This window comes from Perca flavescens, chromosome 2, assembly GCF_004354835.1.
Source record: "Perca flavescens isolate YP-PL-M2 chromosome 2, PFLA_1.0, whole genome shotgun sequence".
NCBI lineage: Eukaryota > Metazoa > Chordata > Actinopteri > Perciformes > Percidae > Perca > Perca flavescens.
This window is the reverse complement of record NC_041332.1, coordinates 29,780,810-29,806,282: the sequence shown is the minus strand read 5'-3', so window position 1 is coordinate 29,806,282 and position 25,473 is coordinate 29,780,810. Positions and strand designations below refer to the sequence as shown.

General features: G+C 43.6%; 2 protein-coding genes across 2 annotated transcripts; one reads left to right on the top strand and one right to left on the bottom strand.

The window, feature by feature from the left end:
- Positions 1 to 853: 853 nt before the first annotated feature.
- On the bottom strand, positions 854 to 2,207 carry dctpp1 (dCTP pyrophosphatase 1). The gene has a single exon (XM_028603758.1). The coding sequence runs from the start codon at positions 2,048 to 2,050 to the stop codon at positions 1,499 to 1,501; it is 552 nt and encodes a 183-aa protein (XP_028459559.1). The 5' UTR covers positions 2,051 to 2,207; the 3' UTR covers positions 854 to 1,498.
- gatb (glutamyl-tRNA(Gln) amidotransferase, subunit B) lies at positions 1,458 to 25,473 on the top strand. The gene is made up of 13 exons (XM_028603746.1): positions 1,458 to 2,448; positions 3,933 to 4,086; positions 4,180 to 4,293; positions 11,195 to 11,393; positions 12,190 to 12,312; positions 12,415 to 12,528; positions 15,815 to 15,899; positions 17,376 to 17,420; positions 17,856 to 18,048; positions 18,278 to 18,411; positions 23,109 to 23,187; positions 24,119 to 24,253; positions 24,360 to 25,473. Exons 1-13 carry the CDS (start codon positions 2,300 to 2,302, stop codon positions 24,483 to 24,485), a joined length of 1,650 nt encoding a protein of 549 aa, XP_028459547.1. The 5' UTR covers positions 1,458 to 2,299; the 3' UTR covers positions 24,486 to 25,473.

The window sequence follows — 25,473 nt, the reverse complement described above, 5'->3', positions numbered from 1 at the left end:
CGGGGCGCCTGGGTAGCTCACCTGGTAGAGCATGCGCCCCATGTACAGAGGCTCAGTCCTTGCCTGCCTCATTCCCCCTCTCTCGCCCACCCCCCCCCCTCTTTCACATCTAAGCTGTCCTTTCAAATAAAGGCCTAAAAAATAAGACTAGTAGAGTGCCCGTTCAAAATGTGCCCGTTTGGATCGGGTCAATGTGGTATTGCTGCTTGTAGCTTTCACTAGAACCATTGTACCCCAAAATTACTTACAGAAGGATCCCAAAGCACTTAATATACAACCACACTGTATAGCCTACTACTGACTTACAGTGTACTTCTACTTCAGAGAAAACATTAAGTTACTACATTTACCTGACAGAGACATTGCAGATTCAGATTTTACTCACTAAATATCACAATTAAAATGTGGAGTAATCTCCTTGTTACGAAAACAATAAAAATAAATACACAAAAATGTGGAGTAATCACAGACATTTGCCTCATGGACTGATGGCAGTGTGCTATGCACCACCCATCCAGCCCCTTATGAGAGCCAATCAGCAATCTGCGTTAATCAACAATCAGAACGGGACCGGACTCTCAGACTATAGCCTCCAAAATGACCATACAATTTAAACAAAACCTCTAAAATTGTTTTAACATAAGCTATACAGCCTTCATGAAATTAAGATTTACTTTAAGGCGGTTGTAGTTTTAGACCATTAGTCTCCGCTAGGTGTATCAAATAAACTGGAAGATTGTGTGGAAATTTCTTTCAAAGTTCTTGTGTTTACTTTCATGTAGCCAGCAAACAAGCTACTGCTCCCATCACAGCCAGTTTTGACTAAATGACAAATGAGCGGAAAACACACAAGTCAGAATTAAAGCAACTTTTACTTCAGAAAAAAAAAAGTGACAGTTGTGATGTGAACAAAACAGAAGATGAGTTGAACCCTGATGGGAAATGAGGGTAATCAAAAAACCTAATGACACACACAAAAAAAAAAACATTTCACAATTAATCTTGTCATGGATGGTCATCAATCATCTGCTTCAACTCCCAACTCTCTAATCCACTCTGTCACACTCCTAAACTGGAGCCAAAACATAAAAAGAATTCAGTGAGAAATATATTCTTTTAAGTACTCCCCAAAGTCACTGCACAACAGTAATATTTTCTGCAAAGAGTATGCATTGCCTCAAATTCACCGAAGGCAATGATTAGACTAAAAACATTTAAAAGTTAACCTAAAAAAGCCTAAGGATGCTGTAAACGTACACTCACTCCCAAGTGCCCTGCCTACTAAAGGATGAATGTGTGTATATATATGTATATAGTTACAAGTAACAAGTCAACCCAGAAAACAAACAAACATTTGAACCCAGGGATAACATGTTCAGTAGTGGGCCTGGCCATAATCAAACTGCAGCATGTTGCCAGTGAAGTGAGCACAGCAGGCCACAGCAGTCACTGCCTGCGTTCCCTGGTTGACCTCTGCTTCTTAACTCTAAACCTAAACTCAGTCCTTGTACTCGGTGTACTTTTTGGCCGATCCGTGCACCTTGCTGGCGGGGTATTTCAGTCGGTTCAGGGCCATTTTACGAAGCACCGCTTGGGGAAGGTCGACGTGACACTTCTCGGCGAGCTCCACCAGGTAGATCATCACGTCGCTGAGTTCCTGTGCCAGCTGCTCTCGCTCGCACTCGGTCCAGTTCGGCAGGCCCTCGGCCACCTCCCCCCGCCACTGGAAGAGCTCCGACACCTCGCCCACTTCACCGACCATAGCCAGGAGCAGGTTGCGGGGCTGGTGAAACTGATTCCAGTCCCGCTCGTCCGTGAACTCCGCCTGCATCCGCCTGATGTCCTCAATGGTGGGCTCGGGGCTGAAGGTGAACCTCTCCGCCCCGGTTCCTCCATTCTGCAGCCTTGAGTGAGACGATGCCTCCATTGCTGCTCCGTTCACCACAGCGGAGTGTGACTTGTTAGCAAAAGCTTCGTTGCTGCAGTGTGAAGATACCGATGGCACGTCACCATTTATTCCACAGGCGTCCTTTCCGTTTTTAGCCATCATTGTCGTATGGTTTTTATCAGCGGTGCCTCTTGAATGCAAGTTCTCAAACTCCGTAAACAAGCAACTAGCATGACATGTGAAGAGGTCCCGCCAATTGTCAAAACGGAAATGATGCAGCTCGTGTCGGAAACCAGAATCCTACCGAGACTGGGCTTTGTAGTTTTAACATGTAAGCTAGTAGCGTTCACGCACATATAGCACGTCACTTTAAAAAAACTACAGCTCCCGTGTTCCCCGGAACATTACAACATGGCTGCCTCCTCTGTTGCAGCAAGTGAGCTGCTCCATAGTATGAATAAACGGCTATCGATAGTTTATCCAAAGGCGTCGTTTGTTATCAGACGGATAAACACATCAAGCCCACGATGCGGCAGTCAACCGCAGCTGAGAGCGAAAAGGTAAGTGAGGCTGCTAAGATGGACTAGCTACTGTGTTATAGTGTAAATGACCTGGACCTTACTCACCTGTATGTAGCTAGCTGATAAGCAGCAGGCTAATATCTAATGTGTCCTACAATAGATAGGTGGAAGGGAAGAGGTTTCCTCCGCCGAGTCGAATATTTTTGTAAAAAGTTACCTATATCAAGATTCCTCGGATTAAAACTGTGACAACTCGCTAATTTACTGAAGAAAGCTGTGTTGAAATTGTGATAACTGGGGTGAGGGAAGTGTTAGGTACTGTTGCTATGGTTACATAAAGTTGTTGCGCACTGAGTGAACGTCGGTTGTAGTCTTCTATATATACTGTGTTGTAGTTGTAGTCTGTCCCATAGACTATATTATTAGTTAATATTAACAGTCTATGGTCTGTCCATAAAATTGTGTTCCCCTTACCTTAAAGAGATATACTCCAGTGATTTAGTGTTGTACTTTCAAACATTTGAGGCACCTGCAAGAGACAGATTTTCTTAATGAAAAGGTAAGAAATTGGATCAGCCATATTAAAAACAATTATTAGTCCCTAACATGGATCAAGAGAAACACTGGATCCTACACCCCGTAATGCAACTTATTAGCATCTTTTTTATCCTCCCTGCCTGTTGCAAGCCCATGTATTTCAAATACCACACTGTTTAAAGTTGTAGTCTCCAAACTCAACCTCTGGGCTGGATTACCAACTGAGCAAAGCGGGACCCCAGTATCCCGGGGTTTTACTACTTATACGTAATGGGATTGAATGTAACTTTGTTACGGTAGGCTATAAGAGATGTTTTACTAAAGTACAATATAAACTGACATGAACTGTCCCATGGTCCAAATCTAGTTTTAATACTTTGATACTTTGCTCAAATGGCACATATTCCTGTATTAATTTGGGTTGAATCAGATAATCACACAGCAAACAAGAAACCATTTTATTCCAGCATGGGAATAATACTGTCCACAGAGACATGGAGGAACCACTAATCTGCCTGGGGGGGTACTATTTTCTCACACAACTCCCTCCAGAACCAAATAATCACATTCTCACCACCAAATGCAAATGTTTTTCCCCCTAGTTGTGCATAGTACCTCTGTTTCCTTTCGGCATTGCATTGTGGGAAATTAGTTTACATTAACAGCACAGTAAAAAAAAAAAAGGTTTTTAGTACGCATACTGACTTTTCTCAGTATACCTATTTTAGTCACTTTTCTAGTTCGAATAACCTGCTAAGAAATGTGTGCAGTAGGACATTAAGATACAACTTCCGTTTGAAGTGTCTGGGGGTGTTCTATATAGCAACTTTTCTGGCTGTTTCTGTTCTTATTAGTCCACCTGTATAGTAGAGGGCTAGAGGCTTCTTTGATGTGGTCATGCCTCTCTCTCTCTCTCTCTCTCTCTCTCTCTCTCTCTCTCTCTCTCTCTCTCTCTCTCTCTCTCTCTCTCTCTCTCTCTCTCTCAGGGCTCCCCAGCAGCTGGTTGGAGTGGTGGGCTTGGAAGTCCATGCCCAGATTAACTCCAACACCAAGTTGTTCTCTGGCTCAGGGGTTCGCTTCTCAGCACCTCCAAACTCCCTGGTGTCGCCTTTTGATGCATCCTTACCAGGCACGTTACCCGTAAGTGTCGCGTAACTGATTTCAAACAAAGATAACCTGTTTTGCGTTTGCCTTCTTGTTAGGACATCAGGCAATGTCCCTGTGTGTCCCCAGGTCCTGAACAAACGATGTGTCGAGGCAGCTGTGATGACAGGATTGGCTCTCGATTGCACCATAAACAGGAAATCACTGTTTGACAGGAAACACTACTTCTACGCGGACCTCCCTGTGAGTGTTTCACTCCCTGTCCTCAATTGTTGCTTTCTGTGCAACATCAAGGTTAATAACAGGTGGGACCACAGATGTTAGTGGGGGTAACAGCAGTGTAAAGACACTATAGTCCTGCTGCAACGTTGCTTTAGCTTTAATATATGCTGTCCTCATCTGCCTCCAACTTCTCTATCACAGCTCTCCCACGGAACTCTCCTCCTCATGAGCTGTAATTCAAATAGTGAGCAAGTCTCGCTGAAGCAGCGAAAATGCTATTTGCCACACGTACAGACAAATGACACCGAAAGCTGTTGTTGAAAATGACCAGTGTTGTTTTTTTTTTTTTTTACTTACCAGCTCATTTCCTTTAGTGCACTTCTATTTTTTTACATTATCCACAGATCATTTCCTTCTCTTGGCTGATAATTTAGGGATAGTGAACGTGTTAGCATGTAGCAAACCGTTGCCTATTTATAAGCAGAAAAGGAGCAACATTAGTATTGATTTGCAGTCTTGTTTCTGTCTGATGAATGAGTCTAATTAGTCTAATCCTTTTATGCCTGTTACATTTTAATCTGTTTTGGTCTCCACCAACTCCTGAGGGAAATATCTGGCACTCCATGCTCTACTATATTCACAAGCTCATAGCTAACTTTATGTGTTTGATGTTTGGTGCTAGGGAATTGGCATGCTGTGAGTTTTCAGAGCTTTTTTTAACTGAAACTAACTGCCTGCGGTGGCTGGAAATGATGATCGAGAGCAGTGAGAGGGAACCAAAACAGTATAGATAGAGACCGCAACACCAAAACAATGAAGTGAAAGACGCTAAAATGCTCCGTCGACTCCAAAGGAATGCTAATGTTGCTTTGTAACTGTTGGATGTTTAAACAAGCAACCTTATTGTTAACAAGTTCCCCATATCAACTTAAAAGGATATGTTGTATGATGTGTTTTTCGCTGCCCCCATAATGGCCAAAAAAATATTTATTGCAGCTTCAAATTCCTCTTATTGCAGTTTTCAAATGTACTGCTGTTAAGGAATCAAAGAGGGAGAACATACAGTACATGTTTGCCAACATGGTATTTGAGGAATTACATATCGGTCCTGTACTCATGTTATGGGAATGTGGTTAGTATGTAAACGCCAACAACATGTCATATGAGCCAAATAGCAGTCTGGTAAGTTAGTGGTAGAGGTATTCCAAAAAGAAACGTCTTTAACGTTGATATTTCTATTTAACAGTCCAAGTGATGTACACTCTGCTCTCTATAATGGAGTGCTTGCATGGCAAGGTTTTACTACCCTTCAGAGCCCAAGGGTAATTTCACTGCTATTATGAGTGACATTTTAAGGCTGAGATGGAAAAGACAAAATGTCATGGGAACTCTGTGGTAAATTTGCCCCACAGAGAGACCTTTTCTAATAAATCTGGAAATTCTCAGAAGAAAGGTGTCGGAGAATTTAGCATTTTGAGTGTTTAAAGTCTTTCCCTGGTAAGATATTATGCTAACACCGCTTTGGGCAAGGTAATGAGGAGGGTAATTATTATGGGCTGAAGAACTTGAAAAACAGATTTCCGTTGGTAGAATTTCATAAAACTTGCAAAGAAGTGGCTTAATATGAGAGTACCCTCCGGAATTAGCAAGCAATACGCGTATGAGTATGAGCTCCAGATGGTATTTTTATTGCATTATTTTTATTACTCTGTAGCACTGAAATAAATGATCTCTTCCTTTTGATATTTATGATTAGTTTCTGCTCTAATTCCTTACTTGACTGTTTTGTGAGGATGTGACTGATAAGGCTTCATGGAACACTACAGTTTAGATATTGATAGATGGAGATTTCCCCCATTTCACATACTTACTGGTTATCACACAGTTGCAGCAGTACATATTTTAATTACAATAGTAGGCATACATTATCTCCCCAGAAAGTCAGCAAAAGTCAGCAAAATCCCATCCAGAAGCGCAGGAATTACTGTTGGGTTCCTCTTGCTCTTTTGTGTGTTTGCTGGTGATTGCATCACCTCCTTTGGAGTAATGCCCAACAGTTGACACACACACAGCAGGGACGATAATACCCGATTACAACTTTTATTTTTCTGCAAGATTTCCCAAACAACTCATGCCGGCAGGTTGAGCCTGATCCATTATTTGGGTTTTAGATTCACTGTGTGCCCTGTGCAAAATACCTGCTGTTGCCTTGTTTATAATTATTTAGTTTGCATAAGTCTCCTCAGCTGCTCCAAAAGAGTGATGTTGTGTGTAACAGCTTGGTAAACTAAAGTCCGAGTGGTTTTAATTATGCAGATGATGGGGAATTTTTCGCATCCGACCTAAAGTTTAAGTGTAATCAATGCTCGTAAAACCAAACCAGTAGCAAGTTTGAGGGAGAAATTATCCCGCTCTTGAAAAATACATTTGTAAATTGCGTTGTACATTATTGATATGTTCCACTAGAAATCCCTGATTGCATTTTGTAAAACACCACAGTTGCTCATTAAATGATTAATGCTGCTGTCCAACCGGCATTCCTTCTTTCAAATGGAATGGCAGGCAAGGAAGTTGTTAACAGCCCTTTAATAACATGCCTCAGCAGCTCCACACTAGCCTAGCAGCGAAAACAAATAATTACAATTTCCTTGAGATATTAAGTTTCCAAATAAATAGACATAGCCTGGCTATTGAAGCTTTGACATGTGTTTAATGACAGCTATGAATGTCTTTGTGGCCCCCATGGGTAGCCGAGATCAGTTTGCTGGCACAAAGAATGACACAGCCGACTGAGTCTTGTTTGTTTAGTGACTTTAAAAATTTGTCAGAGAATGACTCAGCGGCTCACAACATGGAAATGAATTCCAAATGTGTGTATGTGTGTCCCATCCTGTTTGTACAGTATGTGAGCAGACCTGCTTCACTAACTTTGGATATAAAGGGGGTGAGGGGTCACAGGGAGTGTTTGGAGCATCACTGCTCATTAGGGCCTAGAGAGTAATTGGTGGGGGGGAAACGTGGCTATCAGGGTCTGATTAGCAACAGCCTTCATAATGTAGCAACAGCAGCTGATTTGTTATGCAGGAAATGCATGCAAATAGTCTTTACTTGTACAGATTCTCCAGGATGTACTGTATGGAGAGACAACGGCTGGGACCCAACTCATGGAAAGATTAAGTAAGAAACAGGGGATTTCTGATGAGCTGCAACAGTATTCACAAAAAATCCAGCAGATTTAAAGATTGAATCCTCCAAGAAGAACAGGAATTGAAAAAGAAAATCCCCCATTAGTCGGTTTGTTTTTTTCTTTCGTCTGATTTAAAAGGAGGAGGTGTGGAGGTGATTGATTGTGTCGATCAGGCACATTGTACAGAGAGCCAGTGACTAACAGCCCCCCAATCTCTTCTCCCACATACTCACTCCCTTTAGCATAAGTATGATTAATGCGTAGTTCCTGTGATGCGGTTGCCATAGTAACATGGAGAATTAATACTTGGAGCAGCAGATTCTTTTAGGAATAGAGGAGTAAGTGAAATATTTATTCTTATGTTTTTCTGAGTGGGAACCTTGAGTGAAGTGGCAGCACTCCTGCTGCATTATAATCACGGCCCGGCCAATCAGCCAGCTCTGTGTTTAATCGATGCTGCCTGCCTCACCTTTACGTAGACCCATAACACTGACTGGCCATACTTTGCTGTTATTTCACTGAAATAGTGATAAAGACTGTTGTCTTTATTGCATAATGTTATTGTATATGTTATTTTTTACATGCATAATTTGATGTATTTCCGATTGAAAAAGGATATTTTGTTTACACACAATGAGGGATCTTTCCATTCATTCACTCAAAGTATGACTGGACAATAAACTGACCCAAATTTACAGCACTTTTCAGCACACTGAAAATAGCTGAAAAATAGCTACAGCAAGCAATGACCCATCCACTTCGTCCGCTTATCCGGTGTCGGGTCGCGGGGGGAGCAGCTCCAGCAGGGGACCCCAAACTTCCCTTTCCCGAGCAACATTAACCAGCTCCAACTGGGGATCCCGAGGCGTTCCCAGGCCACGTTGGAGATATAATCCCTCCACCTAGTCCTGGGTCTTCCTCGAGGCCTCCTCCCAGCTGGACGTGCCTGGAACACCTCCCTAGGGAGGCGCCCAGGGGGCATCCTTACCAGATGCCCGAACCACCTCAACTGGCTCCTTTCGACGCAAAGGAGCAGCGGCTCTACTCCGAGCTCCTCACGGATGACTGAGCTTCTCACCCTATCTCTAAGGGAGACGCCAGCCACCCTCCTGAGGAAACCCATTTCGGCCGCTTGTACCCTGGATCTTGTTCTTTCGGTCATGACCCAGCCTTCATGACCATAGGTGAGGGTAGGAATGAAAACTGACCGGTAGATTGAGAGCTTTGCCTTCTGGCTCAGCTCTCTTTTCGTCACAACGGTGCGATAGATTGAATGTAATACTGCACCCGCTGCGCCGATTCTCCGACCAATCTCCCGCTCCATTGTCCCCTCACTCGCGAACAAAACCCCAAGGTACTTGAACTCCTTCACTTGGGGTAAGGACTCATTCCCTACCTGGAGAAGGCATTCCATCGGTTTCCTGCTGAGAACCATGGCCTCCGATTTAGAGGTGCTGATCCTCATCCCAACCGCTTCACACTCGGTTGCTAACCGATCCAGTGAGTGCTGAAGGTCACAGGCTGATGATGCCATCAGGACCACATCATCTGCAAAGAGCAGCGATGAGATCCCCAGCCCACCGAACTGCAAGCCCTCCCCACCCCGACTACGCCTCGATATCCTTTCCATAAATATTACAAACAGGATTGGTGACAAAGCGCAGCCCTGGCGGAGGCCAACCCTCACCTGAAACAAGTCCGACTTACTGCCGAGAACCCGGACACAGCTCTCACTTTGGTCGTACAGAGATTGGATGGCCCTGAGTAGAGACCCCCTCACCCCATACTCCCGCAGCACCTCCCACAGTATCTCCCGGGGGACCCGGTCATACGCCTTCTCCAAATCCACAAAACACACCAACACCGGTTGGGCATACTCCCTCCAGGATCCTTGCGAGAGTGAAGAGCTGGTCCGTTGTTCCACGACCAGGACGGAATCCGCATTGTTCCTCCTCAACCCGCGGTTCGACTATCGGCCGAACCCTCCTTTCCAGCACCTTGGAGTAGACTTTACCAGGGAGGCTGAGAAGTGTGATACCCCTGTAATTGGCACACACCCTCTGGTCCCCCTTTTTAAAAAGGGGAACCATCACCCCAGTCTGCCACTCCTTTGGCACCGTCCCAGACTTCCACGCAATGTTGAAGAGGCGTGTCAACCAGGACAGCCACTCCACACCCAGAGCCTTGAGCATTTCTGGACGGATCTCATCAATCCCCAGGGCTTTGCCACTGTGGAGTTGTTTGACTACATCAGTGACTTCCGCCTGGGAAATCGACGACAATCCCCCGTTATCCTCCAGCTCTGCCTCTAACATAGAGGGCGTATTAGTCGGATTCAGGAGTTCCTCAAAGTGCTCCTTCCACCGCCCTATTACCTCCTCAGTTGAGGTCAACAGTGTCCCATCCTTACTGTACACAGCTTGGATGGTTCCCCGCCTCCTGAGGTGGCAAACAGTTTTCCAGAAGCACTTTGGTGCCGACCGAAAGTCCTTCTCCATGTCTTCTCCAAACTTCTCCCACACCCGCTGCTTTGCCTCTTTCACAGCAGAAGCTGCAGCCCTTCGGGCCCTTCGGTACCCTGCAACTGCCTCCGGAGTACTCCTTCTTCAGTCGGACGGCTTCCCTGACCACCGGTGTCCACCACGGTGTTCGTGGGTTACCGCCCCTTGAGGCACCTAAGACCCTAAGACCACAGCTCCTCGCCGCAGCTTCAGCAATGGAAACTTTGAACATTGTCCACTCGGGTTCAATGCCCCCAGCCTCCACAGGGATGCACGAAAAGCTCCGCCGGAGGTGTGAGTTGAAAGTCTGTCGGACAGGGGCCTCCTCCAGATGTTCCCAATTTACCCGCACTACACGTTTGGGCTTACCAGGTCTGTCCAGAGTCTTCCCCCACCCCCTGACCCAACTCACCACCAGATGGTGATCGGTTGACAGCTCTGCCCCTCTCTTCACCCGAGTGTCCAAAACATACGGCCTCAGATCAGATGAAACGACTGTGAAATCGATCATTGACCTTCGGCCTAGGGTGCTCTGGTACCAGGTACACTTATGAGCATCCCTATGTTCGAACATGGTGTTCGTTATAGACAATCCATGACTAGCACAGAAGTCCAACAACAAACAACCACTCTGGTTTAGATCAGGGAGGCCGTTCCTCCCAATCACGCCTCTCCAGTAGTCTCCATCATTGCCCAATTGTGCGTTGAAGTCCCCCAGCAAAACAATAGAGTCCCCCACTGGCGCCCCATGCAGGACTCCACTCAAGGTCTCCAAGAAGGCCGAATACTCCGAACTCCTGTTTGGTGCATATGCACAAACAATAGTCAGAGTTTTTCCCCCCACAACCCGCAGGCGTAGGGAGGCGACCCTCTCGTCCACCGGGGTAAACTCCAACGTAGCGGCGCTCAGCCGGGGGCTTGTGACACTAGAGAACTTTTTGTAACTTACAATAATGTTTGCAAAATCGTTTCAGTGGTTCATCAGCTCGTGACAGTTTGCGGCTCTCTACCGGCTATAACCGCACTATGCAAGTTTGCCAGATCGGATAGCGGATCTATAGTTCAAATGAGACATAATGGGACAATTCCGCTTCAAACCTGTAGGGGGGCCGAAGCGGGAAAAGTTACCTAGTGTTGCTTTAATATTACAAAGTGAGTATGAAAGAGATAAAAGGATGGCATTGTACAATTATTTCCAGATTTTATACAGGCTGATGTATTTTTAAAATTTCAGGCTGGATACCAGATCACTCAGCAACGGCGGCCCATTGCAGTTGATGGCATGCTGACTTACAGCCTCCTCGGAGGGAAAAAGAGGAGCCAGGTGATCAGAAAAACTGTCAGCATCAAACAGATTCAGCTGGAGCAGGACAGCGGCAAGAGTCTCCATGATGACCTCCGCAGCCAGACACTTATAGACCTCAACAGAGCAGGTAACGTTAGAATGCGTTAGTCTGTGTCCTACGTTTTAAAGGAACAGTCTGGGGGAGTTCTATATTTCCCTTATTGTCAACAAATCCCATGAAAAGGACAATAAATGAATTCTACCAGTGTGTCTGTGTAGCCAAAGCCTGATATAGCTTATTTCCTTTCCTCTTCATTATTGCCCAAAAACTATTAAAAACGCATCAGAAGTTTTAAGAGATGTACTAACGCGTTGTTGGTTTTGGTCTTCTCATGAAATGTGTTGACAGTAAGATAAATATTTTAGGACAACCTTCTTTAAAGCTATAGTGCGTAGTTTCTGCCGCCCCCCACGAGGAATTCTAAGTAATGACAACAAAACTGTTGGCGCATCCACATGATACAAGCCTTCTGTGATCGTGCACACGCCCCCACCCCTCCTCCACGCAGTTGCTGGTAGCCAAGGAGGACACGCAGGATTAAAAAAACATGATGGACTCTTCAGAAGATGTAATTATCTTCACTCGAGCTTCTGCGCGGGAAAGTCACCGGACGACACAATCTTCTGAACACAGCCATATTGAGAAATACAGAGAGAGTTGTGTGGAGCTGATAGTCTTAATTAGCTTTGGCAATGGCTGGAATGTAATGGACGTTTATTAATATCAAAAAGTCACGCACTAAAGCGTTAAAACTGGAAGAAAAAATGCGCTGAGAGACATGGATTTAAATTGCTCAACAATGTGAGAACTGTTGAGGTTTGTTACAGAGTTTCATGGGACAGATACATTAGGGATGTAAAACAGCTGTCTTCACATGTGTCAGGTGTAGGTCTAATGGAGCTGGTGATGGAGCCAGACATGAGCTGCGGAGAGGAGGCTGCTGCAGCTGTCAGAGAGCTTCAACTCATCCTGCAAGCCCTAGGCACCTGTCAAGGCAACATGTCTGGTATGGAAGTCACTCTTTTTTTTTTTTTTTTTTTTTTTTTTCCTAAGCTAAACCCAAACTTATTTCCCACTCGGTGTGCATGTTTTCTCTCTTTCTCCACAGAGGGCCAGCTGAGAGTAGATGCCAACGTATCCGTCCACAGACCAGGTGAGCCCCTGGGCGTCAGGACAGAGGTGAAGAACATCAACAGTGTTCGATACCTGGCCAGGGCTATAGGTGAGCACCTTAAAAAGTTACATTTCTTAAAAGAAGGATTGCAGGGTGGCTTAGGAAAGTGACAGGTATTTAGGGAGGCTCTTTGAACACTCTTCCACCTGAATGGGTCTCAACCGGCTGCATGATTGCGCTCACATACTCTGAAAGTAAAGACCTTTTTGTGAGTCGACATTTTTCACGCTGTGTCACCCTGAAAGAATTACTTGGGGTATGTGTGCGTGTAATTTTATGTGTGCTACAAGTCAAACTGGTAGTAAAAGGTAAGAAACAACCGTGCTGGAATGTAACTAAGTACATTTACTCAAGTACTGTACTGCTTTCTTGCCAGAAGTTAGATGATAAGATTATTTCAGGACACAAAGACTTTCAGCACAACGACTGGAAACAGTTAGTCTATCTCTGTCCAAAGGTAACAAAAGCCACCTACAGGACAAGGCACACTGTACCTCGTTTGTTTAATCTATACAAAATCCAAAGTGTAAAAACAACAAATTTGCCATTTTACATGGCGTCATGTACCAGACTATTTCTTTGGCCCGGGACCAGTGACTTCTAGTGTCTCCACTGGTTACCTGGCAACTGGCCCTGGCCAAGAAATAGTTTGGCAGAAAACCTCCCGTAAAAACGGCAAGATACTTGTACTTTCCTTGGGTATTTCCATTTAATGTTACTTTAAACTTCCACTCAACTACAATTCAGAGGGAAATGTTGTACTTTTTACACCACTACTTATAAAATAGTATACATTGTTGTAGTTTAAACTACCAACAGTTACACTGACTTCTCGCCTTAAATACAATAGGGGTGCGTTCGGATTGCCAAGTAGTTCCCTGAGAAGTGGACTGCACAGGGTATTCAGCCATGTTAAAGCTGCTGTAGGTAAGATTGTGAAGATCCAGGACTTTGCTAACAAATTTGAACATCAACAACTTCTCAGTCCCTCCCCCCTTTCTGCTGCAGCCCAAACCGTCTCCTAAGCCAGACAACATTTTCAATAACTAAACACTACAAAATGTTAACTTTACTCACCAACAGTAAAACGATGCTAACTAGCAGGCTAGTTAGCCATTTCAGCATCATATCAGACCGACCACTGTGCAAACGTTACAATTATCCTCACCGACGTAGCTTTGTGGACTTTTGACTACTAATAACCAAGTGAAAGATAAATCATTCATGGTAATTATGTTACCTGTCGAGACGAAATGTGGCTACGTCTGCATCGTTCTTCAGATCTTTCAAATCCCGGAGCTCACACCACCTCTGAAAAGCCACTCCAATATTCACCTGAGTTTTGGGAAACCTTTCTGCAGCTCGTGCGCGGGGAAGGGGGAGGGGAGAACCCAATTATATGCATGTGTGTGCCTGAGCAGTGATTGACAGGCAGATAGACACCCCCTGTGGCCCTGATTGGAGAAAATCAACCGGGAGCGGTGGAATTTTGCCAATCGCACTACAGGCTGTAGGTAGTGCCAGAGGAACTGGATTTTTTTTATATTACATAATTCATGTAGTTCTACTGGAACATAGGGTCAGTTTCAGCAGATATGACAGAAAGTTAGTTTTATAAGACTTACCTACTGCATCTTTAAGTAAGATTCCAAACCGTAGGGAGCAAACATGCTCCGTTCAAACTTCAAAGGGAACTGCAAACCGTGTAGGGAACAACGGTTCATCACTTCGCCTGACGCTCACAAGCAAGATAACCAATCAGTCATTGCGCCTCGCTAAAAACGACAGCGTACGTCTTTTTAAATGAATCAAAACTCATTTATTCACAAGTTACATACATTTCAATTGAATACATTTTGTAATGGTATCAGTTTTTGTTTCAATATTTCAGTTCAGTAGAATACAATTTCCACAGTAGCAGCAACGTATCCAAGGTGTTTACGTTACCAGGGTAACGCATAGAGGAAGTGACATCTGCGTTAGTGACGTTGCAGGGTGTTCCAACTGGAGGAATTTTGTCGAGTGAAGTTTCCTTAACTGACATTCCCCGATCAGGGAGCAGGGAGAACTGTTTACGTACACTGTGGATCGGAACGCAGCCTAGCACTACACCGGGGTTGACTTGTACTGCTTATCCCTATTCTCCTCGATCAAGCTTCAATACATGTTTCTGTGTAAGTCATCAAGGTCTCCTAAAACTTGTCTCAAGTTAACCAGCTCTCCAGTTTTCCTTCACAGTATCTAATATTACAACACTCTCGTCTCAGGGCCCGTATTTCTGCATTATGTGTACTTTTGATACGTGTTCATTTTACAAATACTGTTTTTTTATTTGAATTTTGAATTTTCAGAACACGTGACATACAACACAATCTGTGGTGAACAAAGCTTAGTGAAAACAGTGTGTCACTTCCCTTCAATTCCCTCTACCCACCCCCAAACCAACCCAGTTCAGGTCCAAAGCGGACTGGGACACACAACACAGAACATCACATAGCCATCGATCAAATCTGGGTCCCCGACCTGAAATCCCAGATAACTAACTGTATCTTGAGGGCCCATTGCAATACTACTTTTGTGTACTTGCACTAAAATAATATTTTCAATGTGGGACCTTTACTTGTAATTGAGTATTGCCACAGTGTGGTATTGCTCCTTTTACTTAAGTAAAGGATCTGAATACTTGTACACACACACACACACACACAAAGAAGCCTAGAAAGATGCATACTCACACTCCTGCAATTGTTGTCAGGTGTAACACAAACATCATATTTGTATTTCTTTCATACTTAAAGATAGAATTTGTTCTTTGTGTAAGACAGGGTGCATAGTTAATATTGGCAGTAACTTGTGAAGCATGAGTTTAGGACTGACAACCAGTCACAAACAATTAGCTGTGTGACAGCAGCATGTGATGCTGAATTGGCTTCTCGCAGCTGCTCACTTAAAAAAGCATAGATTTTACGTCAACTCTAACTTTGCCGACTGTTGATTGAGTTCCACTTAAAAAAGCTGACAAAGAGCCACAGCCAGAAAATTTCAGCATTTTACGTGCAGGTTTTGCAGCATGGTTTGACATACCGTGTTGCTGTGCTTGAATTATTTATCAATGAAGTTGTATCACATTTACTCTGCTGCCGAACGGGTATTTAAAAGTCATGGAGACAAACATCGTTTATCACAGTTATAATGTGGCAGCAGTCAGAGACCCGGGGAGTGCCAGTGTATCACAGCAGATGTTTGGCCTTTACCACAAAATGAAATCTGTGTGTACTGGTGTTATTGAATAAATAGTCTGTATTTGTGGCCATGTTCTCCTTTACATCTCCAGACTACGAGATCAAGAGACAGATCGGAGTCCTGCAGAGAGGGGGGGCGGTGCAAAACGAGACCCGGGCGTATGATTCCAAATCAGGGTAAGAGGATGACAAAGAGGATGACAAAGCAGGGCCGTGATGCCAAGCTTGAGCCAGTACAACACCCTCTGACTGGGAGCTGTGCCTGGTTCATTAGTCCGGCGCTTTGCTGAGGAGGAACCATCATGGTAATCATGATGAATAGAGCCATTTGGATGCCGCCGTCATGCTGTGTTATCTGTGAGCTATGTGCTACTCACAGGCTTGTTAGCTCACAGAAGCTGCCGGCACGCACACAGCTGAAGTCTTGGTCATATTCTGGTGCTCTGCCTCCTTCCTATCGTGTGTGTGTGTGTGTGTGTGTGTGTGTGTGTGTGTGTGTGTGTGTGTGTGTGTGTGTGTGTGTGTGTGTGTGTGTGTGTGTGTGTGTGTGTGTGTGTGTGTGTGTGTGTGTGTGTGTGTGTGTGTGTGTGTGTGTGTGTGTGTGTTACAGATTGGTCTATACTTGTTTGTGGAAGACATCACCACTCATTTGTTCCCAGCCTTTTTTGGCTGTACCGCATTAAAGTGAGGCTAGCCCTGTAAACGCAAAAGTCTGAGTGAGTGATGAAGTTACACCATCAGTCAGTCAAGTTGCAGTTTCCCCATTGGCCGATGCCTCAAAAATGAATAGGCGTGACAGTGTTTCTGCTGGGGAACGTCTTCGCAGTAAATAAAATCTCTCACTATAGAAAACAAAATGATGCAATGATTAATCCCAAGGAATATGGAAAGCCGACAAGGTCATCATTTGTCCACTTTTTCCTGCCATTTAAAGGTGCCCTGCCACACGTATTTCATTACTTTGTGGTAATGTCTGAAGTTCTACCATGGACTCTGTAACATTTATTTTGTGGAAAAAATGCCTTGGTTACCTTGTTTCAAGCCATTCTAGCGTGGTATAGAAAGCCTACAGGAAGACTCACCTCGATTTCTGCCAGTTCTCATTAATATTCAACAAGCTAAGCTGTTTGAATCTGATTGGCTAACAGCTAGCCAATGAGAGCCTGGCTGTCAGAATCTTTTACCCAGCCCAACTGGGTGAGCTAATGAATAGTAATGAGCTCAGGCAATATGATGTCAGACTGACCAGCTTTTGTAATTGGCCTGATTTCTCTGCTTATTTCTTTTCAGTGGCTAGAGCTGACAAATGAGGTAGCAGTTCATTTTCACATTCACAACATAACACAAACACATAAGGACCTAACATATTTCAAAAAATGTAAATAAAAACGGTTTTGTATGGCAGGACACCTTTTTAATATAGTTTTTATGTCGCCAGCTGTCGTTTTTTTTTTTTTTTTTTTTTAAACAGTGTTGCAAACAAAAGAGAATTCATTAAAAACTAGGGGATTATGGGGATTCATCTGCTGATTTATTTTCTCAATTTATTATTTGGTCTATAAAATATCAGAAAATTGTAACATAAAAAATAAAATCCAAATTTCCATAAGTAGAACTCATACCTCTTGTTTTATCTTCATATCTTTTGTTTAGGGAGACCATTCCTATGAGGGACAAAGAGGGTCTTCAGGACTACAGGTGAGTTTGTGGGCTCTCTGCATGTCTGCTCATTCTGGTCCCAGCTTGTGTTTATTGACGTAAAAATTGGCGTGGGGTTATGATATCAGAAGATTATCTTTTTTATGGGGACTGAAAGTGTGTGTGTGTGTGCGTGTGTGTGTGTGTGTGTGTGTGTGTGTGTGTGTGTGTGCGTGTGTGTGCGCGTGTGTGTGTGTGTGTGTGCGTGTGTGTGTGCGTGTGTGTGTGTGTGTGTGTGCGTGTTTTAGATGGACAGGTTTAAAGCTGATGGAGTCAAATGATTAGGGGAGTAAGTGAAATGTGACAAGTGTGGTGTCAAGAGGACCATTAGTATCTAAACAAAAGCCAACCTCCTCTTCTCTAAGCTTATCTGTACTGCTGATAAAGCATTCTCTTCCCCTCCCTTTTGTTTTTCTCCACCCGTCCTCCCTTCAGGTTCATGCCAGAGCCCAACCTGCCCCCTCTGATTGTGTATGAGGATAACGCATCGCTGCCCTCTGGCATTGATGCATGCCAGGCGGTGGTGGTGCAGAAGATAAGAGAAGGGCTGCCAGAGCTACCCAGTGTCAAAAGAGACAGGCTCGTGCAAACGTACGGCATCCTGCCCGAGCACAGCTTCACTCTGGTGGTGAGTTTTTATAAGCGAGTAGAAAGCAACCAGTGAGAGGGGAGTTGTTGAGAAATCTGTTTCCTGCATCTGTAGTTTAATTGCCGTCTGATCAAGTCCAAGCAGAGTCAGCTTGGATGCAGTCCTGCTTGGCAGCCGTATACTGCTGGACTCTGCTGGGCTGATTTGATCCTAATTAGATAATATGCATGTGAAGGGCTGAAAGCATTTTCATGGTGCTTTGTTGCAGAATGAGGACGGGCTGGTGGAGTACTTTGAGGCGGTGTTGAAGGCGACCAAGATGCAGCCGAGGAAGGTGATTGGCTGGGTGACAAACGAGCTGGTGGGTCACCTCAAACAGCAAGACATGAGTGTGAACCAGAGGTGAGACTCTCACACACATCCTTTCATGTGGCTTTTATAATATTTACATAATGCATATTGTTTGTCTTGTTTAAATGTTTTTTTTTTTTTTTTTTTTTTTTGCCAACTTGGCTCATGAATGCAGTGCAATTCTGCTGCCAATGCTCAGGACTTAGATGTCAGGGCTCCAGCACATGAACCCTCTGAGCCTCTTGTGATTGGCTCGCTCACTTTATACCTTTTGCATGCTGTACCTGAACATGTTGTTGAATTCGAGCTGTGGCAGAATGGAACTAGCCTCGTGAGACCGTCGTGATCTCGCGAGCTCCAGTTTTCCACTCGCAGATCAGTCTGGCATCTTGAGATAGAGAAAATTTGGAGCCGTTAGCCAAACGACCGGGGCAAATCAGCGTTGGTTTTGAGGTGGGTTAGGTGGGGATAGACAGATGGTTTATCCAATCAGCTAACCAGTATTTCCAGACAGCGGTCCGGGAACCTAAAATGGTACCTTTTCTTCCTAAATTCTCGTTACACAAACAGCAAATATCCTTTACCGACATGTTGCTTGCTTGCTGAGCTAACGAGCTATGCTTTGCCTGCAGCAGCAGGGGCGGGCTTGTGGTTGTATTTTCATACGCTTCGTGGATCTGATTGGTTGATTTGGCCCGTCTATCACCAACATAGGTGATAGACAGATGGTTTATCCAATCAGCTAACCAGTATTTTTACCCCTTCTCAAAAGTTCTCCAACGGAAAGTTCCCAGATGGATATGCCGAGCAAATGCGAAGCAATCCATCTGGCGGAGTCAGGTTAGAATAGAACATAAAAGATACCCATGGGAAAATGGCTTTACTGCAGCTGCTTTCAACTTGAGAGTCAGAAGCTCATTAGATACCTTTCTCTTAATTCACTCAAACTTCTAGCTTTTTTTTCTGTGAAATACTGAATCGTTTTTAGCCTGAAGGCCTACTCGGATAAATAAAACATCCTTTTAAAGAAAAAGGTTAAAATATTCACTTATATTCCCTAAGCCTTGGGGCATAGCTTAGGGGTTAAGAAGCTGACCATGATCCACAATGCTCCGAGTTCAGGTCCGACCGGGAACCCTTCTCTCCCATCTCTCCCTCACTCATTTCCTGTCATCTCTCCACCACTGTCTGTAATTATGGCATAAACAATGTCTGTCAGGCTTCTCTTTATTTTAAGGAGTCTCAAGCCACTGCTTCAAGTTCATGTCAAAATAAATTGTCACCTAAAAGTGATTTAGTGCATCAGGGGTGTCAGAAGTTCAGCTCCATATCCTTCTGCTCATGACTCAACTTAACTCTGAGACACACCTACTTCAGGAAATCAAGCATTTAAAGCAGATGGTTATACAGATGCATTTGGTGTACAAAGAATCTCTCAAGCTCTCATAAAAATCCCAGCAGCAGGGTTCTGCAGGGAGAACTAATTCTCTCTTGATAAACACATACGTAACCATCCACCGACTCTATACACGATGTGATTGGCCTGACCAGAATTTGGTTTTTCCAGCTCGCAAGCCGACGGAGAGTGCCTAGACCTCCCTGGCTGCGTCTAGATTTCTAGGCTAGCTTAAAGTACTTTAAATAAGAAAATGACATGCACCGAGTGCTTCACATGAAAATATACATAGAATGAACATAAAAACAGGGAAAGCATGCCATAATGCAAAATAAGATGGAAAATAAAACCCACTGAATAATACAAATAAAGTTTAAAAAATAGAATACATAACATTTTAAAAGAAGTGCAGCAGTGAATATGTGAATAATGTGAAGCAAAGTGCAACAACAAGAGTTTCAGGCATTTATCAGGAAAGTCAAAGCTAGTTAAAGGCTAAAGGGAAATAAAAAAAAAAGAAGTAAAGCACGGGAAGGGTTTTAAACATGAACTGCAGGAGCTAGGCTAACAGCCGTGCACAAAGTCATTAATTATGCAGCGTTTCCTCAAAGACTTTTACTGTCATTAACCTCTGTCCCTGTCCTTCCCTGCAGCTAAACAGCATTCTTTCTTCTCTGCTACTTTTTTCATCATGCAGTTATAACAAACAAGCCTCCCAATTTTTCCTGTCAAAGTTCAGTCTGATTGAACCAAATTAACGGATAAATTCACAACTTGAAAGAAATTAGTCTCGCCCTCTTTCTTTCTTTTAGTAGTAAATGGGAAGCGAAATCCGGTCTGAGAAGTAGCGGGTTATGATGGCCGTGCTGTAGACCTGCACGAATATGATTCAGCGTGACAAGGCAGCTGATAGCCGCACGACTGTGAATGAGCGGATGATCACGGCGCGTGAACGAAGCAGCTCATGCAAGAGCGACTTCAGCGCTCTACCTGAACTAACGATGTGCTTTATATCTAGTGCCGATGAATGAGGAATAATCGCACCTTTTCATATGCACAGCAGTCGAAGCTGGCATCATATGGAATCAAACAATAGCCAGAGTCCTATTGATATTGATATTCAATTTACTAAGCAAAGAAAAATAAGTTGCAATCCACTGTGCTAAGTGAAATCAAAACGTATAGGGCAACAAGAATCATAATAACAAACTCACTTCAATTGTAAAAAATCTCTAAATATCTCATTTTGTGGTTGCTACTCCTGACACACATTCCACAAAATCTTCTGTTCTGTCTCAATAGGAGATGCCACTAAAAATCTAAGTTACTGAACTGGTTCCTCTCTATTCCTCAATACGTTTTACACTGGATTACAAAGCATTTAGGGTTTTTCTCTGCTGTATAGTGCTAAGAATAATGTGTTTATAGTCGAGCTACAGTGTCCGCACAATGACAGCACATCAACCTCAGTTTGATAAAATAATTCTGTCTGAATCAACCATTCTACAGTGTACTGATTTTGGTTTGATTGACATCAAGGGTTATTAGATTCTTAGCGTTCACAAATATTGATTAGAGTGTCGCATACGACACACCAATAACATGTGCGAGGTCGTAAATCATCCGATATTCCCTAATTCTTTGCGTCTGTCGATGAGAAAACCCCAGCGACGGTCTGACAGCCCGTCAGAGAAAAGCCTGTTTTAACAAATCCAATTAAATTAGTAAAATCATTACTTTTTGGAAGGTGTTGTTTAGATCTCTCCCTGCTGAAGGCCTGTTAGCAGGAACATGTTGGATTTTGTAAAGGTAAAAAAAAAAAAAAAAACTCTTGAAATCGAATACAATCTTTTATTGATATTTTGATACAAAGAGAAAGCTGCCATAGTACCTTTTCACATTTGCCTATCTAGCCACCGGCTATGAAAACAACACCGGTTGTCTCCCACTGATTCTGTTTCTGGCATACTGTGACGCTGGATATAAGACGCTCATTTCATTTGAGCAATTTTCTTAAAATGGGAGTGTAATAGGGACTGTGGCTTTAAAAAAAAACTGATTGACTGATCACGACTTTAGAAAATTCACTTCAGCTTGTTGATATTGAAATTGATGTTTTTTTTCCCCACTGTCGTTCAACTCAGCCCAATTTTGTTCTATGATCATTTCTTAGAATAAAAGAACCCGCTGAGTCATTCATTGCAGAGCAAATTAAATTGAAACAAGTAATGGGCTGACGTCAGAGCAGACGCTGTGAGCTTTAGCTTTATCTACTATTCCCAGACTTTCTTGTGTAGCATTTTGTGCGTGAGTGAACCACAAAGTAGCTGGTGTGTCTATTATGCATGATGTTGCATTTGCTTTGGTGGAAAGGAGGGCGCGTTAGAGAGACAAAGTAGAGTAGCCGGCAGGACTGTCAAAAGCTGCAGGCGGGGAAGAAACGGAAAAACTCGGCTAAATACAGCAAGTAGCTTTTTGGGTGTAAAATAAAAAGATTTTCAAGAGCTTTCATGAGGATGCGTGTATCTCCTTGCGCGTCCATAGGAGGACTGTAAATAAGGAATGTCTTTACGTTGGCTGTCCTGTATAATGTGTCCAAAGCTCTTTTTGCACCTCTAGCTACAAGGCCCTTGAGTAGTATAGATGAAATACGAAATCGGGAAGCACATTGGTCAGGTAGCCAGAGAGGTGAAACTCACCTGATATGACATGTCATTAAGAGCACGTTTCGGGGAGCTTCCACCAGCGGAGACAAGTCACTCTGCCACGGTCCAGTCCAGTGGCCGATTTGTGGCAGGATGGTGCCAGCATGACGACAGAACTGTGAAATATGTCACCAGACCCACAGCTCTGTAAAAACAAATCAACAAACAAATCATTCACCAATTGGTAATCCGGTTTTGCGGTTTATTTTCCTCTTTTACACAAATATGTGGCTATATTTCTTTTAGTAATTTAGTTGAGCGTTCCGGGTGCCCCCTGGAAACTGCAGATAAGCCCCTAGATGGGAATCCCTGCTCTGTTTTGAGTCTTTCAGACTGAGTTTTGTTTGTCAAGATGGATCATTTTCATCTATTTGTTTCTCCTGACTGTGTTTGGAGGAGGTTTTAGCTGAGATGGACTGTCTGGTCTGCACTACACTGTGTGTCTCCACTTAATGTATTCTAACTGGCTTCTTGTTTCTGTTTGTCTGGTAGCCTGGGGAATAAACAAAGCAGACGTAGAAAAAGACAAAACACATTATAGTCAAATCACGAATGTTGATAGAGTCCCTCCCACCACCACACCCCCTCACCAATTCTTCAGTGCATTTATTATACTGTAATGAAACAACATCTTCATTTGATTTCAGCCCAATCTCTCCTTCTGCCCTGGCTGAGCTGCTGGAACTCCAGGAAACAGGACACATCTCCTCTTCGGTTGCCAAGCAGGTCAGTCAGCTGCTCAGACCAGGCAATTATCCCCCGCTCCGTCTGTCACTCAGTAGGCCTATTTCACGGCAGACCTGTTGACAAGTCATAGTAGGAAAAGCACAGGTGTATTCAAAACCATTAATGATGGCTGCATTCCACTTAGGAGAGGCCCTGGTATTGTGCACGCTGACTCACTGGAATAGCTCACTGGGACACTTGATGGAATTGAGCCATCGTTAAAGGGATACGCCCCCGTTTGTTGAAATAGAGCTCATCACGGTCTCCCCTAGCTGTAGATAGGTGGGCCAACGCATTTTTTGTGCATGCATTGTTTTAGTCCGGTGCAACACCAGCAGCGCCGCCGCTACTTAGCTTAGCATAGTGAATGGAATCCTATGTTGCCGGTTAGCATGTTGTGAGTAAAAGTGAGCCAACAAAAGACAAAAAAAACAAAACAACTAATTACTTGCACTGAGACAAAAAAATGCGTTGGCCCACCCATCTACAGCCAGGGTAGATCGTGATATTTAAGGTTATCAATTTCAGCTGTGCTTTTCCTACTATGACAAGTCAAAATGTCTGCTGTGAAAAAGGTCCATAGCAAGTTTCAGCTCATCGTTTAGCTGTCCCACCTGTTTTGGTTCACTCTCACCGACTCTCATAGCGTTGTTTTTCGCTCGCAGCAGGCAGCTGTTTTCAGTGAAAAAGCTCTAAAAAACAAACAAACACTATACACTACCTGCTCAGCACTAAACAGCAGACAGACATAGTTAGCATCTAGCTGGTGAACATAGTGCAGCATTTAGCAGCTAAAGAGACCCTGATTTCCCTCAGAGACCAAAAACGTTTCCTACTATGACAAGTCAAAATGTCTGCTGTGAAAAAGACAGACAGACAGACAGACAGACATTTGTGTTGTGGTTCTCACCTGGTCTCTCCCCTCTCTCAGGTGTTCCAGGAGATGTGGAGGTCATCGGGCAGGACGGCCCCTGAGATAATCCAGGAGCAGGACTTGGGTCTTGTTAGTGACACCGCACAGCTGCACAGCATCTGCCAGAAGGTGGTAGACTCGCACCCTGATGAGGTGAGGGCTCACATGCAAATTCTCACTTGTAATCACATGGTCTTTTTTTTTTTTTTTTTTTTTTTTTTTTTTTTGCACGTTTGAGCTGTTTTGTGCCTCTCTGTAGGTCCACGCCATCAGAAATGGAAACGAGAAAGTTCTGAACAAGCTGATGGGCCTGGTTCAGAAGGAGACCAAAGGCCGAGCCGACCCAGTTCTGGTGAGGGCAATCTTACGCGAGAAGACCTCATGAAGGTCAGACTGTTCTGCGAGACGCAGCCAGATGACAGACACCGAGTCAAATCATGGCACACGTGACATTCAGGAAACGACGGACGATACGACGGTGATGTTTGTAGATCTGTATGAAAATGCAAAGTAATCATGTCCCTGTCACACGGCAGTATATGGTACCTGGTCTTCAGTGGGTTGATGAAATAAAAGTATTGACGGTCAAGCTGAAAATGAAGCTACCATCCTTACTTCCTGACAGGTTGGTATTTTTGTAAATACTGAACAATAGTTTTCACCGGACTGCAACAATTATCGTCCGTATTTATGGGTTTAAAAAGAAATAAAGCTTTTCAGATTAATGCTCTCTGTGGCAGTGTGTCATATTAACATTGGGTTTGTTTTGTCAGACAAAAAAGGCATCTTGGATCCCAAGATACAGAAGGTTACTATTTTTTTCTTATTCTGACGAGGTGATAAGATTTAATGAGACTTCTAAGGAGGAAAAGTAAAGTTCACTTGAAAAATGATGCACGTTGATTAACAGTGGCGAACTAATTAAATGTTCATGGCCCTTTTTAGGAAATAAAAAAAAGATTGATTTCAAGAACAATTCCTCTAAACACTCCTGCATATAATTCAATACAACTTTATGTTACATTGACCACTGCCATATTGGCAATTATGATCATTTTGTGGCCTGAAAATCCCACTGGACGAAGATGAAATTGCTGACATGACAGCTCTTTAATTCAGTAAGAGGAAAACCGAAAGCCTTTCTGTATGAGAGCGATCAATGAGCTCCCTCTTGTGGTTGAAGCATGTCATTGCCTTCTAATACTATCTATATTATGGTGCAATAAATATGGATTCTCTCTTGTATTGGCATCTCCATCTTGTTTCAGTCCCTAAAGGGCTTTCTTAAACGTGTCTGCCTCTTCTTATCGACACCTTCTCTTTTGTGATAATAGGAAATAGGAAATTAAGACAATAAAATGGCTGTTACCTGA

What these genes read in the sequence shown, in the direction of transcription:
- dctpp1 (XM_028603758.1), bottom strand. Translation starts at nt 2,050, where the DNA reads ATGATGGCTAAAAACGGAAAGGACGCCTGTGGAATAAATGGTGACGTG.
- gatb (XM_028603746.1), top strand. Translation starts at nt 2,300, where the DNA reads ATGGCTGCCTCCTCTGTTGCAGCAAGTGAGCTGCTCCATAGTATGAAT. An exon ending in GAGGGTCTTCAGGACTACAG is followed by an intron (nt 17,421 to 17,855) that starts GTGAGTTTGTGG and finishes TCCTCCCTTCAG; the next exon opens with GTTCATGCCAGAGCCCAACC. An exon ending in CCTCTTCGGTTGCCAAGCAG is followed by an intron (nt 23,188 to 24,118) that starts GTCAGTCAGCTG and finishes CCCCTCTCTCAG; the next exon opens with GTGTTCCAGGAGATGTGGAG.